General features: G+C 35.1%; 1 protein-coding gene across 1 annotated transcript; it reads left to right on the forward strand.

The window, feature by feature from the left end:
- The first annotated feature begins 1,598 nt into the window (after positions 1-1,598).
- Positions 1,599-16,806, forward strand: TRM19 (afadin). Its single transcript, XM_028211354.2, has 5 exons — positions 1,599-2,028; positions 3,054-3,142; positions 3,339-5,339; positions 15,169-15,364; positions 15,861-16,806. Exons 1-5 carry the CDS (start codon positions 1,992-1,994, stop codon positions 16,472-16,474), a joined length of 2,937 nt encoding a protein of 978 aa, XP_028067155.2. The 5' UTR covers positions 1,599-1,991; the 3' UTR covers positions 16,475-16,806.
- Positions 16,807-17,085: the final 279 nt, after the last annotated feature.

Here is a 17,085-nt window from a genome sequence, read left to right on the forward strand (position 1 = left end):
GTAACACTGTAATGTAATACATTAAAAAACTCATTAATGTACTTTTCTCAAACGTAATAACGTAACCTCAAAAACAAAAACTTCGCGTATTTTTTCTAAATGTAACACTCCAACATGACATATTAAAAAACTCATTAGTGTATTTTTTTTCAAATGTAACAAAACAACAGTCCAAAAAAATTTATTAGTATATTTTTTCAAATGTAACACTCCAATCAATGCAACACACAAAAACTACTTAGGTCAAGTTTGGCATGATTGAAAAAAGGCAAAAAGTCAAAAAGTCGCTATCCTATTTAAGTCACATCATCTTATTTAAGTCACATCACCTCTCTAACACATCACTTCAAACCCAACCCAAACTCAACCCATATTTCATAAAAAGTCAAAAAGTGCACTTATTTAGTCTTCCCAAACTAGGCCTTAGTATTTTTTTTTTCAAACATAGTGCTCTAATTTAATACTCAAATATAACACCAAAAAATCACATAAATAGAAATGTAGATTTTCACGCTTGACAACCAACACTTTAGCCACCAATCCCCTCAAAAAAATCTTCCACACCTCAACATTCCATTCCCATCCCAAAAAAATGAATTAGAAAATTGAAAATATGAATTACAAAAGGGCATTTATATAAACTCAAATGACTCCAAATCAAATAAATACAAAGTTTTAAAACAAAAAAAGTACTAATTAGTTCACAAAAAATTTTTTAGGATTAAATGAATCTACATTCTCCATATGAAATTTGTGAATAAATTTTTCTATTTTAAAACCCAACTTCATGCTCAATTTTAGTGAAATTGATCTCTCTCTTTTTTTTTTTTTTTTTCCTTCTAATATTTATAAATTAAAGTCTTATTTTCAAACGCAACATTAAATCTTAAAAATCGTGTATGAAAATATGATTTCATAAAATAACATGTAGTATTTAACAAATAAATTTAAAATAACTCAGTGACATGAATTTGGTCAAAAACTCGTCTTGGATTAATCCACTGTTTTTAAAATTTAATTGATTGCTCCTTTTTCCTTTTTCTTTAAAAAATTAGGCAGCTAAACACTTTTGATTTATTAATTAAGCTCGATTTATCTAAAAAAAAAGCATACTTACCAATTGCCAACAACTTCCGAATTAGAACCAAGATACCCTCCTCCATCTTTTTCCTTAACTCCTTCTTTGTTAGGTCATTAAGCTCATTTTTGGATTTAATTTTAATGATTCGAACTGTGTATATTTTTAATTTCGTTGAGTGTATTATACCAGTAAAATATTAAATTGATCAGATATCAAAAAGTATGTATTCGAAAAATTATTTATTAAATTTAAAAAAAAATAATTTATAATTCGATGATCCGAACACATAATTTTTAATATTTAATTAACTTAATTTTTTATAAATATAATACACTCAATAAATTTTGAAATATAAACAATTCCGATCATTAAAATTCAACTTAAAAATAGACGACTTAGCAATGAGAGGGTTAAAAAAAGAGAAATGAAGGAAAGGAAGCATGATGACAACGTGGCAAAACTTGATTCCGACATGTTGCAAGTAGCAAAGGGACTATTTTCGGTAATTTGAAAGTTCAAAAACAAAGTCCAGCAGGGACTTCGTTGCCCTCTCTCTCTCTCTCTCTCTCTCGTTCGATTCAAACAGAATCCGACTACAGATCTTCAAAAACAAAGTCCAGCAGGGACTTCTTGCTTCTTTCGATTTCTCTTTCTACTTTCTCTCACTATATCTTCATTTTCTTTCTCGGATAGTATTTTTCGTTTCTCTCTCTCTCTCTCTCTGAGTAGATTTTGAAGATCTGTAGTCGGATTCTGTTTGAATTTAGCTGAAAATCTAGGGCATTTGCTTCCGTGATACTTGTTGAGTTCCTCGTCACTCTAGTTCGAGGCATTCTCCCGGCTTTCTTGGTCTAAGATTTTCTAGGAAAATTCCTTTTTTCTTTTTTGTCTTTGTCTTTTTGTCGTGAAAATGGAGAGAGTCCAACATAAGAAGTCGAACAACGAAGGTCAGTCTCTCTCTCACTTACTTACTTACTTACTTACTTACACACACACACACACAAACACACACACACACACTCACTCACTCACTCGTAAATGTATGTATGGATGGTTGCCGAGAAAAGCAGAGAATGGAGAGAATCTCTCTGTGTTCTTTTTTTTTTTTCTTCTTCCGAATGCGTTGCTGCTTGGTTGCAGAGAAACTGGTGGGAAAGCAAAGAAAATGAGATTTTCGAGTATTTTCTTTCGTTATTTTTACTTGTTATAACAAAAGTAGAATGTTTCATCCCAAATTAGGAAAAATTGATTTTGCTCATTTTAGTGGTTAAAAATCTCAATTTTTAAATAATTGAGGCTCATAATGTTGAAAAAAAAGTGTTTTCTCTGCCTTCATTTTCTCGGCAACCAAACGGAGCCTTTGTGTCTGTTTCTGCACTGGTTTGTCTCTTTGCTGTTTGTTTAGCATGGAACTCATGAGTTAGGTTGAGTTTTTGGCTTTGCTTGTGCTTTTGTTAAAGTAATCTTTGTTTGCAAGTGGAATCAGTTGCGCCTTTTCTGTAGTGGTATTGATATGATTTTGTTTTTTCTTTATTAGTTTCGAGGGTTATCATGAGAAATAATTGCGTCGTCTAGTGCTCCAAAAGTTCTCATGTGCAGTTCATTTGATACTTCTGTGGGGTTTGATTTAAAAATTTTGCAAATATCAATTTTTTTCTTTTCTTTAATTTCTTCATGCGATTTGGTATCAATGCATATACCTATTTTTCTTCGGAAAATCAGATTTTATCTTTATTTATTTATTTTGTTTTATTTTAAATTTTGATCTTTTTGAGTTTTTGGAGTCTGCCTACACAATATTTTAAAATAAATTTAGCATTTTAGATGAGATTCATAATTTTGTTCTTCCTATTGCATGTTGTTTCAATTCATTGTTCTATTTGGTTTTGGTGATTTGAAATCCAGCATACACAATTTTCTTACATCTCTGTGCATAGTAATATGTATATGTCATCTTGGAATGATCATCCAGGAAACAGGCTGATTCAAAGACAAAGAAGTCTACCAAAATTGGCATCAGATTATAGTTCTTACAGCGGTGGCACCACCGAGGAAGATTTGGTACGTTGATTTCATGTTTTGTATCTATATTTGAGCTTTATGATATGTAAGTTATTAATTTTTCACATTGACTTTTGAATAGTCATTGTGAAAGTAAAGCAATGCTGCTTTTGTGATGTGTCAAATACTCAATAGTGGTTCTTTTTCTTCTGGTTATACTAAATTTATGAATTTAAATTTCATTTTGCATATGCAGTTCTCATGTGAGTTGTGGACTAGCTCTTCTAGACGAGTGACAGGCACCCCAATAAAGAAGTTATTAGCAGAAGAAATGTCAAAAGAAACGGAGTCTAAGAGACGGCCACCGAGTGTTATTGCCAGATTGATGGGTCTTGATGGGCTGCCACATCAGCAGCCTCTTCATAGACAACATAAGGGGTTCTCAGAAACTTATCGACAATGGACTGCATCAGTATCATCCCAAAGGGATGGAAAACCATATGAACGCCAATCAAATAGGAAAGACTCAATGGCGCAGCAAGAATGTAAGGATGTGTATGAAGTTTTGGAAACATCAAACGTTGAGAGGAGTAGTTACCCAGCAAAAAGGACTATAAACTCAAAGCTGTCTGAGGCAGAGATGGCGTTTATTCAACAGAAGTTCATGGCTGCAAAACGTCTTTCTACAAATGACAAGCTTCATAATTCAAAAGAATTTTGTGATATGCTTGACATGCTGGATGCCAACAAAGACCTATTGATGAAGTTTCTTCAGCAGCCAGATTCCTTGTTTACAAAGCATCTCGTTGATCTGCAAGGTGTTGCTCCTAGATCAAAATGCAGTCACATGGCAGATATGGACCCATCAAAATTGGATAAGTATGAAAGCAGTACCATTGGTTGGAAGTCAGAGAAAAGGATTTTACAATGCTCTCATCGGAAACATTATGATGGTCTTTTTACCCACTTCTACAATCATCGTGGTGCTCAAAAACCTCTTAAATCACCAAACATTCAATTAGAAGGGAAGCATGAGAGTGAGACAAACATCCACCCAACACGGATTGTTGTTTTGAAGCCAAATCCTGGGAAGATGCAGAATGCTACTAAATCTGTTTTATCAACCAGTTCTTTTCATGGTAATCAGTCAGATTGTAGGAAGCACTGGGAATATCGGACCATTGATACTGGTGAGGGAGGACATTGGGTTAAGAAAAACTCATCTAATGATGATGCAGGTTTTTTGAGGCCCAAGTCTAGAGAGCCCAAAGAAAAAGCTAAGGAGATTACTAGGAAAATGAGAGAGAGTTTACGAGGTGAGCCGATGGATTTGCCCTCCATATTTAAGGGATATGCTGGGGATGAGAGCTCATATAATGTGTCTGCAAGTGATTCTGGAAGTGAATCAGAACTGACAATATCGACTCTTAGAAAGTCCTTTCACTGGAGTAACCGACCTAGACCTTCATCATGGCATTCGACTGAGTCATTTGTAAGTAGGGAGGCCAAGAAGAGACTCTCAGAGAGGTGGAAGATGTCCCAACGGTATCAGAATTTTGGAGTAGTGGGTAAGGCCAGCACTCTGGGTCAAATGCTTTCTATTCATGATACGGAAATAAGGCCAGAGAATTTTTATCCAATGATTGGTTTGGATGGATCCAGTGACAGATTTGTTAGCAATGATGAAATTGCTGAGTGGGATAGTCCTTTGGGTATTAGTAGTAGGGATGGTTGGAAGGATAGTATCAGAATTTCATCCAGATCGAGATCTTTTGCTGCTTCATATGTTGGCTTTGGTGGCCCTAAAACAAACATGCAACGTGAAACTCTTGACCAGGATAGTTATTTGATGGCTGGAGAAGCCAAGAATCGGGGTAAAAATAAGGCAATCAGGAGAAATTCCAATAAGAAAGAAGACTCTTCATCCAGAAAAATAAGATCCAACAATAAGAAATCTCAATCCTCTCACCTCACCTATAGTGATAGTACTGACTCCTTTGAGGAGGAGCAATTTAACCTATCTCAGGTGGAGATCAACCTTGGAAAGAAAGATCCTGCAGAACAGAAGTCTTTAGTTTCTCAGATGCGGACCCATAACATCAACTGTAAAAGTTCAACTAATGATGCTGAGGCGGATGGTGGACATGCGGATATGTATTTTGAATCTCTTGATGAGGAGTTGCCCTCAAAACCATCATCTTGTTTGTTAGGAAATCCTACTTCTTCTATCCCTGGTCCAGAGGATTCAAAAGCACAGGTTTGATTTACTTGACTAATAATCTTTCAATGCTTGTTGACACAACATAGATGCAGTATTATAATATCTGAGGTGGTCTTTTCCCCTTTCTATACCCATAATAGTTCAATTTGCTTAACTTTTTATTTTTTATTTTTTATTATCATTTGTAATATGGTTGTATTTGATGAACTTGTGCATTGCTTGTTGTCCTTAATGTTTTCTTGTTGGAATTTTTTTAATGTGTACAGAGCATCAATATCTCATGATAAATAATTACATTTTGTTATAGGTGCATTTTATTGTATCTTGTTATATGGTTAGATACATGATATGTATAATTTATGCACTATGTTGATTATTTATTTATTTTTATTTTTTAGAATGGTCAACTTTTCCCTTAAAAAGTTTATATGTTATTGCTTCAAACTTCAAATATACATTAAGATTAAAGAGACTGAATAGAAATTTTCTATTGCTCTTTGAGAATGGCAATAGGGTACGCTTTGGGTTGATCATCCCTCCCTCAATCTTATCATGGAATAGAGGTGACGCAGCACGTTCAGGTTTATAGCAGTTTGAATCTAGTCATAGGTTTAGGTTTAATGAAAGAATGCTAAGGGATGTGTGGGGTTTGGTTGTGAAAGGTTTGGGCTCAAGGGGAAAGGAATTTTGGTGGCATAATAAAAGTTGTTCAAAGGCTGTAAACAGTAATCCATGAACATTAAACAGAAAGAAGGAAAAAGTGGAAGAAAACTAGGAATCAACCCTAGAATCCCTTAGGTATCACACCTAGGGCTAAAGTTGCAATTCACAAACCTAAAAGAGGATTCAAAACTCTAGAAAGTTCTGTATAATTTGATCATTGAATTAGAAGCAATACATTGCATAATCTAGAATTAGAGGAGACTTCTTTAACCAAGTAGAACTAGGATTTACCAAAAAAGAAAGTAAAACTAATAAAAAAATTGCTTCCAAAACTTATCTAATACTAAATAAAACTGTTAAACAAATTAAAACAATACCAAGACTCGTGGCTCAGAAAAACAACCCATTCTTGAGACCAATTTCAAAAATTCTGTAAATTAAAAAAATACCTAACCCTAAAACAGAACCAAAGCTCACATAAAACATAGATATGAATAGAGAGAAGACTCAAAACTAAATTATTCTAGTTCCCAAGTGGGCCTAGCATCATCCAACACATGCCAAATCAACATTTGAGCATTAGAAGCATATTTTCTACATTGTTTATAAACTCAAGTATTCTGTTGCCAGTGGTCTCCATCAAGAGGGCATCCAACTTGGATTTGACACAGACCACATTAGTGTCGGTTTAGGGGACAAGTCAACAAATTTTTTCCTTTTATTGGGCGGGTTGGGGGGAGCTTTTTTTCCCCTGTAATAATTATATGAAAATCATTGGAAATGATATAATTATTGACTCCATACACGTGAATTCTTACCTCACGCAAGCTAATGTCATGGTGGACTGCCATTATGATGAACATGTAGAGTAATGGAGGTCATTGATGATTGATTTAGAGGAGCTAATCCTTTGTTGTGTTAACTCTTTTAGATTTAGGACGAGTACTTATAGGTTTTTGTCATCATTTATTGAAATGAAGTTGTTTATTGTACAACTTTATAGAGGGAAACAATCCTTACCCACATTCCTCTCATTCCACTAATTGTTTTCTAGTTTGAGAAACACTTTAGTGAGGTAATCCCTCACTTGCAAACAATTGGCTAAATTTCATGATTATGGTTGAACATAGCATGATTTTGTCTATGAATTTATTTGTTATTTATTATGCTATGCATTAATTGATTTTCTTTTTTCTTTAAGTGATATTCTCGAGTGAGGTTGACATACCCCTCGATTCAAAAGGGTTACTACTAGTGTTAATGATCATTTTTCACGACGATTCCACCTTTGTCGACATGTCACGTTTTTTGAACATGTGCCTAACTACAGACTCCTTAATGAAGCTCCTGAAAGGGAAAGAGAGGGAAAGCAGGTGTTCAGACCCTTCATTGTACTCGTCATCCATAAATGACCTGCATTGAAAAACTATTCGACATTTGAACTTAGTTGATTGATGTCAAACCATCTTTTTTTAAATTTTTTTATAGGTTCTATGGACTGATGTCTGCTGTCTCGTCTAGGAGAAAAGAATGCCAGTCATTATAAGGAAGGATGATAGTGGTCTGGCGACAAGTTCGTTTTGACCTTGGATGCAATGCAATGGAATCTTGAAGAACCACCATGAACATTACCGCAAGTTCGCCTACGGTGATGAATACACCTATTGAGACGAAGGCCATAGTTGAGTTTCATCGGTGCATGTTTCGAACCGAAATGAGGATTTGATTCATAAACTAAGCTCGGAAGATCTAAAGTTGAGTCTTCTACAAGTTGAGCTTGAAATGAAAAGTCCAATGGCTATCGATTGTTTAGACATGAGTGACATTTGCATTAAAATAAGTTGCAACCATCCATGGACCTTGTATGTCATGGGATAGTAATTGAAGTTTTTCTCGAATTAGCTTTCCTTACTTTCCATGTCCACAGGAAACTTACTTTTTGTTACCGTTGAAGGACATCAAACTATGCTTCTATTATTTTGCATGTGTTACGCCTTAGTGGTGTCTCAGTCATAACCTTGGGCCTAGTTGTTAAAACCATGTTGTTTCCAAATTCGATTTACTCTTTTTAGAAACCTCATTCACAACCTATGTTACATGGACTCGGGTGCGGGTATCGGGTGCTAGTGCATATCTAAGGGTCAAACACTTCAAAATTAAAAATGAAGGATACGTGGATGTGGATCCAAATTTGGATACGGATCCAAATTTAGATATGGATACGGGGGTACGTCAAATAATTATTTCTTAAATATATATTTTTTATAAACATGAGTTAAAAAGTTGATCCAATAATTTTTTTATATATAATTTATGGACCAAACATATAAATTAACTACATAACAGCCTTTGTTGACCAAAATTTTAATAGGCCCAAAGTTTTACTTATCTGCTTCAGCCCAATTGTTTTAAAAAAAATAATTTTATAAAAAGAATAAAATAGAAAGATGAAATATAATAAATAAAGAATAAGAGAGAGAGAGAGGGGGGGCAGATCAAAAGGTAGATCTGGATTAGAAGAGAAAGGCAGATCTGGAATAGAAGAGAAAGGCAGCGAGAGAGAGAGAGAGAGAGAGAGAGAGAGAGAGAGAGAGAGAGAGAGAGACGTGACAGAGAAAGAGGGGGTTACGGTCGTGCTCGTCGAAGACGAGGACGAAGGACGCGAGCTGGGGGATCGAAGTCGGCGACAGAGGGATCGATGTCTTGCCTTTTCGAAGTCGGCGACAAGTTCTCTCCTTACTCTCTTCTCTTTCGTTTCTTCTCCCGTATCCATTTGTACAGAGCTGTATCCCGGCCGTATCCCACACCTGTACCCGTGTCGTGTCGTGTCGTGTCGACACGGGTACCTCCCAAAAAACGAAGAGTCCATGTAACGTAGTTCGCAACTACCAACTTGGTTACTTGGCAAAAATATTTCCATAGTCAACCTTAGATATCTGTAAATGTTTATTGATTGAACTCATAGAAATAAAACTCTTGTTATGGATGACCCAAATGATGGGTATGACACGAGCTTGGTGGATGGTGGAAATAGGTGGCTATAAGTTGGAGGTCTCTCTTGTACATTGCCATGCTAGTTGGTACCTCATGAATCTAATGTGATAATCCTGTGAAAAGAGATTTGTGTGATGGGAGAAACTAATCAATCAATTGAAAGTTATTAAGCACACAAACATATTCCCTTACAAAATGTACGTGTGTTCGACACATTTTCGACACAGATGTGGCAAATGCCTAGACATGTATCATATGTGTCTGTTTGTGTCTTATTTATTTATTTTAATTTTTTTTTTTTTGTAGCCAAACTTCAATGAATACTTAGTAAACGTGCATTTCCTTGTATCAAACTCCTCATAGACATGATGGGGATTTAAGAAGATTTAAGCGGAGCATCAATGTATAAGAAAGTATGTTTGTGGTTTTAGGAGGGAGGAAGAAAAATATTGTTGTGTTATTATACAAGTAAATTTCATGGTTGGCAAACCTATTTAAACTTGTTCCATTGGATTTGAATATGGTTGTTGTCTTTTCTCTACCTACTTTCTAATTTAAACTATAACCTCCACCACAAAATCCACCCCTTTATAAATGAAGAGGGCGGGAAAAGTTTTTTTTTTTTTTTTTTGGGGGGGGGGGGGTTTATTGTGATCCATATAAAAGAGCTCATTTGGTGTTGAATTTCCAAATTGGTGAATGCCTTATGATTTCTTGCAGCCTCATCAATTGGAGTTTTTGATGAGGCCAAAATTAAATATAATCCATAATATGTAGTGTGGAGATGATTGAATCGTCTGCATTGTGTCCAAATCGTGTGGACACCCTTCAAATAGCCCCTTGGCTTGCTTGTTGACTTATAAAGATCTGTTGTAGCAAAGGTGACTCTGATGGACTCTCACTAAACAATATTGATGGTGTGAGTTTTCTCTTTGTGAATAAATGTTGGTTTAAGAGTGTTGCATTGATTTGGTTATCAAGCTTCTAATTTGTCGGCCCACAAATGATTTTGCCTAGTTGAGTGGGTTGCTTAAAGAACTTGGTTCAAGATGATAGTCCTCAATAGTGATCTTATTTCTCCATGTCAAAGTCACGAGACTATGAAGGTTGTCTATTAGCCTACGAGATCCACTATTTACGTTGGAAGTGCAATTTTTAGTTAAAAAAGGAAAACAAACTTCTTGTGGTTCCATTTGAAATGTTGTGATTCTTACATATGGGCCCATTTACTTGGATTGGATAAATTTGATGATAATTTAACAATCCTTTATATGACCGAGTGCATCATCTTAGTTTGAGGCTTGAAAGTACGAATACTTGAAATAGGTTGTACATGTCGGATATGCATGGATATGTATCCTCAATTTAATTAACCTCAATTAGCATGTGCATGAAGGACTCGGTTCCAGTTGTTACATAGAAAAATGCATCCAAGAGTGAGAAATACGAAGGGGGAGAGAGACAACCCAAGTTACGTGAAACATTTGTTTTTGTCTAGAAGATGAAAATTGAAGGCAATTCATTTTTTCTAAGGAGCATAGGCATTTCTAAGAAGGTAGCGTGTCACCGACATGACACAACAGTCGTCGGACACTTCCTAACTCTTAGATACACATGAAACACATTACAAGTTTAAATAAAATAATTTGGAATCCAATGATAAAATAAAACAATATAAATTTATATCTAATTTTCTACTTTTGACTTCAAACATTATTACATTTTACTTAAATATTCTTATATGTGATATATAATAATTATGTGTCCTTATATATGACATATAATAAATATATAAAATTATATATTTTGCACGTGGCCCCCACATGTCGTGTATATTTTTTGAAAATTTTGTGTTAGCCTGTCAATATCGTGTCACATGTCTGTATCCATGCTTCTTAGCCTTTGCTGCTATCATGAGTGCTTTTCAAGTTGCCTTTTTATGTTGCCATGTGATGGATGTTTTGATATTGTTGGAATCATTTTAGTAATATTATTTTCAGCGGCCCTGCTGGGGACCCCCGGCAGGGAAGGACCCCCAGCACCCCCACCTCCACGTGGGGGGCTGGCAATGGATGAAAACCAAAAAAAAAAAAAAAAAAATTTGGACCAATCAGGAGAGACCCCTAGTACCCCCACTGGGGGTCTCATGCATTTTCCTATTTTCAGCTACAAGAAAATTCATGCTATTTTATTGATTTAAAAAAAATATTAATATTAAATAATAATTCAAAATTATTGTTATTTTAATGGGAAAATTACAAATACACCCTTTGAAGTTTGCTTAAAATACTAATTGCTTGTGGTAGTTTTGGAAATTATGCCCCACTCTTTAAAATTTCTAATCGAATAACAAATAAATTTTGGGTAGAGCTTGCGAGTGTGACCTCAAAGAGTTGATGACACTTAGTAAGAGCTAAACCTGAGACTTGGCGGGAGTGCACCCCCAGGCCCCAATCTGCTCCCACTAGCCCCAACCCCTTGGGGTTGTAATTTGCCCTATTTTAATTCTATAATAATGAAAATATATTTTATTATTGATATATCTTTGTTGTACCTATATCCCAATTTCTTAGATTTTGACGAATTATGATACTTGTGTCCATATCCATGCTTCCTAGGTTTGAGGATAAAACAATCGTTTGTCAAATGAATGACAAGCTGAAACATTTTCTCCTCATAATAAATGGAATTTGTTTGTTTTTGCGGTCAACATTTTAGAAATTGAATTTGTGCTCTCAACATTTTAGAATTGTGTTGTGCTTCCCACTGTTTTTGCAGTCAACATTGCTCCCGACTGCACAACAGTCGGTTAGGAGCTGAAACATTTTAGATTTGTGCTCCCAACACTAGTTACATGCGAAGCAAGAAATCATAGTTGTGCTCCCGATTGTTTCTCGCTTCTCTTGCTCATTTGCCTTTGTGATTGGTTCCATCCACTCCAATTCAAACTTTAGTGCTTTCTGTTGGAATGTGTCCCACGTCACCTGGAGTTGGCTTATTTGTGCTGGTTATAAGGCTCTAGTTTCTCTCTCTTAAACACCTGTGTTTTAAGGAGAAGTGTGGGCTGAGCTTTTCAATTTGGTATCAGGGCTTGGTTGGGCCTGTGATTGGTGTATCGTCTGTTCAGCTGCTGTATGTTGTGGTCCAAGAGGGTGTGATTGGTGTATCGTTTGTTCAGCTGCTGTATGTTGTGGTCCAGGAGGGTGTGTTGGAATGTGTTCCACATCGCCTGGAGCTGCCTTATCTGTGCTAGTTATAAGGCTCCAGTTTCTCTCTCTTTAGCACCTGGGTTTTAAAGAGAAGTGTGGGTTGGGTTTTTCAATTCTTTTTTTTTTTTGTGTAGAATTGGAGAGTTCTCTTTCTTGCAACAATTAAAGCTCTCACTTGAAGGTATTGTAGTCATTTTGTTTATCGCAATACTGCATGCCTATTTTTAGGCAATTTTTTATGTGATGATGTAAGATGCAATTAGACATTAGTAGACTTCGTTATATCTTGAGGCTATGTGCTTGGAATCAATTTTCACAACAATCTAATAAGATTGGTGGGAGATTTTTATCATAAGGCAACAATGTAGTCCGTCATGACGTCCCTATTGAAATTGCTTTCTATCTCTCTCTCCCTCCCTCTCTCTTTTTTTTAAATGTACATATTTTTTTATATCTATATTTACTTCTTCACTCCATTGTTTTATCATCCTAAAGCCTTTGGTTGATGCTCAGATGAGGACATAAGAACTAAACTGGAAATATGGTTAGTACGATGTTGCTTGGAATGTAGATTAGTCCAGTACAAGGAACGTTAATTGGAACATGTTTGCTACATGCTCTTAAATGTGGTACGTTTAGGGTAGGCTTGGATAGATCACACTATTAGAAGACAACTCTCTAGGAGTATTGTGGCGCTCTTTCTTCATTTTATCTGGCCAAAACCCTACTCTAAATTTTAGTCATTATATTTGATTTTTTTCCTCGTAAAGAAAACATGTAGGAAATAAATAGGATTTGTTTTTTGGATTGCTTTGGATTGGTAAATTTGTCATATGCAAGCTCATCAGGACTAACCTTATGTAACTGGATAAACCTGCATGGTTCTTCCCCTAATTTTATTTGAATTTTTTTAATGATGTTGACATTTTTTATATTATTTTAAATATAAAGTTCCCGGTTTCCTCTAAGATGGATGGTTATGTAATCATCCAATTATCTTGTGTTATTTGTATCATTACTGTTATGTTCAATCGAGGTTGCCTCATGTCATTTTGCGTCATGTTATAATGCTCATCCACATTGACTTGGCCAAATTGAAAACCGCCAATTCTTTTGTGGAATTGGGAGTATCCTTGCTTGACATCTTATCCATGCAAAGCCACTTAGTTAATAGTGATGTTTAAAATATTCTCTAGCAAGCTTGCATTCCAAAGCTGTACCCGCTCCAAATCCAATTTAATTCAGCTTGTCTCATTTGCAAGCGTACCCCACTTAACCTTGTTGCGTCCCTATCTTAATAGGGTAGGACAGTTCAGGTCTGCCAGTTGATGCTTTCCTTGCCCTCCTTTGCATCTATATCTCTCTACATTGCTTGGAATTTAATGCCACATTTTTCTCATGTTGCTTGGAATTTAATAATTGCTCTTTTATATATATATATATATATATTCATTCCAACCATTTACATTATTCTTTATAATTGTTGAGTGCAAGCACGTACTAGCTTCCTTTTTGTTAATTTCCGTGCCTGTTTATAACAACATAGATATCGTTTTTGAATTCCTACAATTATCAAATTCTGTCCCGTTCCACTAATTATTGTGCGCGGACTAAGTAGTTAACTTATATTATTAGATTGAATAAGTCAATATTGGCTTCATATATTATGCATGAGCAAAACACATTACTGCTCTGTATATTGCTATCTAATCATTAAATTTTTTGCACATATGTTCATATATTTTGATTTACTTTTATGTTTGTTTGTATTTTTATATATTTTGAGGTTAATGTGTATCATTAGGTCAAAAGCATTGATACGGTACATGATATAGAAAGTCCCACACAGTTGCAAACATTTTGAGAAGTATTTTGAAGTTTGGAAAGTAGTTTCAGTGTGATTTGTACATTCACAACTGCTCTGTATATCACTATCTAATCATTAATTTTTTTTTTGTACATATGTTTATATATTTTGATTTACTTTTATGTTTGTTTCTATTTTTATATATTTTGACGTTAACGTGTATCATAAGATCAAAAGCATTGATACACAGTACATGATATAGAAAGTATCCAGAGTCACAAACATTTTGAGAAGTATTTTGAGTTTGGAAGTATTAGTATCAGTGTGATTTGTACATTAACGGACTACTATATCTTTTCCTTCTCTTGATATTTTATATTGTAGATCCTTGTTAGTATTTTGAATCCACATCTTAACCAAACCTAATGTTTCCTTTCTTACAAGTGTGGGCTGATTGCATGATATTGGTGGTTTGACTTTTTGTAACTGTTTATCCACCATAGAATTTATCAGAAAGTGGGACATTGCAGGAGTTCATTTATTTTTATTTTTAAAATTTGATGGAAAAAAAAATGTAGTGTTGAGAAAGCTTTAGAGTTCAAAATATTTTTATCCTGATTCTAACTGTTTATCTTCTGTTTTATTTTTATTTTCTTTCTTTTTCAGTTGATTCAAAACTCTCCATTGCCCTTATGGTTTTTGTAATTGTTTATATCTAAAATGTGTTTTAACAGATCTGTCAATCCCAGTTTGGCCTTTGTATATATATATATATTGACATACGAGGACCCACATAGAGTGCACAAGTATGGAATCGCATTTGTATGCACATACAAATGTGTAACCACAACTTTATGTATTTTACTTTTTCTGGTTCCCCGACCTCTTCCAAACTAGAATCAGTTTGCTCTATATCTTCATCTATTCATCATTTGCTTCCTTTCGGGAGGCTTGATTTTGCTAGAAATGGATTGATTTTCTGGAAACTTGTAGATCATTGATGGTGCATGATATAAATATTTATTTGGAGATTCTTAATTGTTCGATAGTTCTTTCTATTTTACATTATCATCGATAAATGCATTATACATACATTAAATGCTTGCAAAATACTTCCTGTGAATATAATTAAATTAATGATGTTACTTTTTTCGTTTGAAGATATTCTTCTTATTCATTTATGATGTCCCAGGTACCTCAAATTGGGCCATCTGAAGAAGAGTCAGTTCAGCTGCAGTGTCCAGTACCTGAACCACAATCTCCAGCAAGCTCAAAGGAGGCTGATCATCCGAGTCCGGTTTCAGTTTTGGAAGCCCCATTTGTGGAAGATGTAAATGTAATATCACCTGGTTCAGAATGCTTTGAGAGAGTCAATGCTGATCTTCACGGTAACCCAAATAAAAACTTTTTATTCATTTACTAGTGTGTTGGAACTGTTGGAGTTGTGGTCGTTGCATCTAATTTGTTCTGTAGGTTGTGTTGGCTAGGCCCATATACAAAAGCCATGATGTTAACAAATCATAACAAAAAATTCATTGCAATATTGGAACATCATACAGTTATACACAGATGCTATAGGTACAATGGGTTAGCATTTATCTTATACAGATAATGAATTGATACCCTTCTGACTTTTAATGAGGAGTATAGTGTGAGCAACTTAGAATCGAGCCCAGAATGGTACGGTTCACTAGCTTTATACGGTTTATCTTGGATTAGGGTACATGAATCTTCGTAAGCTAAGTTAATTTTTGATCTAACCTTTTTTTGGCCTTCAATAAGCATAGATCAAGTTCATTCCATATACTACATCAGTCATTGAACGATAAACTACAGTTTAACTTCTCTGCTTTAATTTCTCTTTATGTTCTTTGTTACTGGTAGGGCTTCGAATGCAGCTTAAGCTACTCAAGATGGAGTCTGGAGCAAATGCAAATGGACTAATGCTTACGCGAAGTGACAAAGATGTTGGCCAAGGATTTGTCTCAGTCTTCGAGGAAAATGAAGTATTTAATGATGAGAGTTGGGAATCTTTCTATCTAGGTGATGTGCTAATCGACTTTGGATATGATGATGCTGACCCCTACACGTTCGTGTCAACATGGTACTCTCTCGATTGCCCTCTGCACCCTTGTTTATTTGACAACCTTGAGAAGAAGTATTCCAATGAGACAACGCCATTGAGGTCTGAAAGGAAGCTCCTGTTTGACCGCATAAATTCCGGGCTCTTTGAAATGTTCCATCAGTTCGTGGATCCACTCCCGTGGGTGAAGGTGGCAACAAGGAAGGTGGGCCTTACATGGCAGAAACATGGGATCGGTTACGAGCTGCATAAGTTGTTGGCAAGTGAAGAGAAGAGCATGTATGAAGACGTGACAGAGAGGGTGTTGGATAGGGAGATGCAGTGGCTTGATTTTGGGTATGGCGTGGACACGATAGGTAGGGAAATTGAGAAATTGTTGATAGATGACCTAATAGTGGAGGTTGCGAATATGTAAAGTATGGATCTGAACTCGAGTTTAGGCATAGCTAGAGGCAAGCGAAAGGAATGGAACGGAATGGAATAGTAGGTGGAGAAGATGGGGAATAAAAGATCGAGAAAAATACTCGATGTTCATAACATATATTAGCATATGTTTCTTTTTTACTGTTAAGTTTAGCTGTTGGAACATTTGAGTTTAGTAATATATTAGCATATGTTTCTTTTTTATTGTTAAGTTTAGCTGTTGGAACATTTGAGTTTAGTAGTTCTTTATGATTGAGGATGTTTTAGGATGAAAAACTGTGGATGAATATAGGGTTCTTGATCAAGTTTAGTTTTTTGTTTCAATAAGTTCGTAGATTCTAGTGGCTACCTTCATGTTTAATAATTCTCATTTTTTTTTTTTTTTTGAAAAAAAGGGAAGAGAGACCTGGCACACCCTATCTTATGGTTTTTTATGCAATTACATGTCAAACTCAATAATTTTGGATTGAAAATCTACCATTGCTTTTAAAAATATTTTCTAAGTGATTCACTAATTTTATATAATTCACTCTAAAATGGATTTAGTTGGTTGAAAATCTACCACGACTTTGAAAAATATTTTCTAAGTGATTTACCAATTTT

The sequence above is a fragment of the Camellia sinensis genome, chromosome 3, assembly GCF_055761805.1.
Source record: "Camellia sinensis isolate YWXY chromosome 3, ASM5576180v1, whole genome shotgun sequence".
Taxonomy (NCBI): Eukaryota; Viridiplantae; Streptophyta; class Magnoliopsida; order Ericales; family Theaceae; genus Camellia; species Camellia sinensis.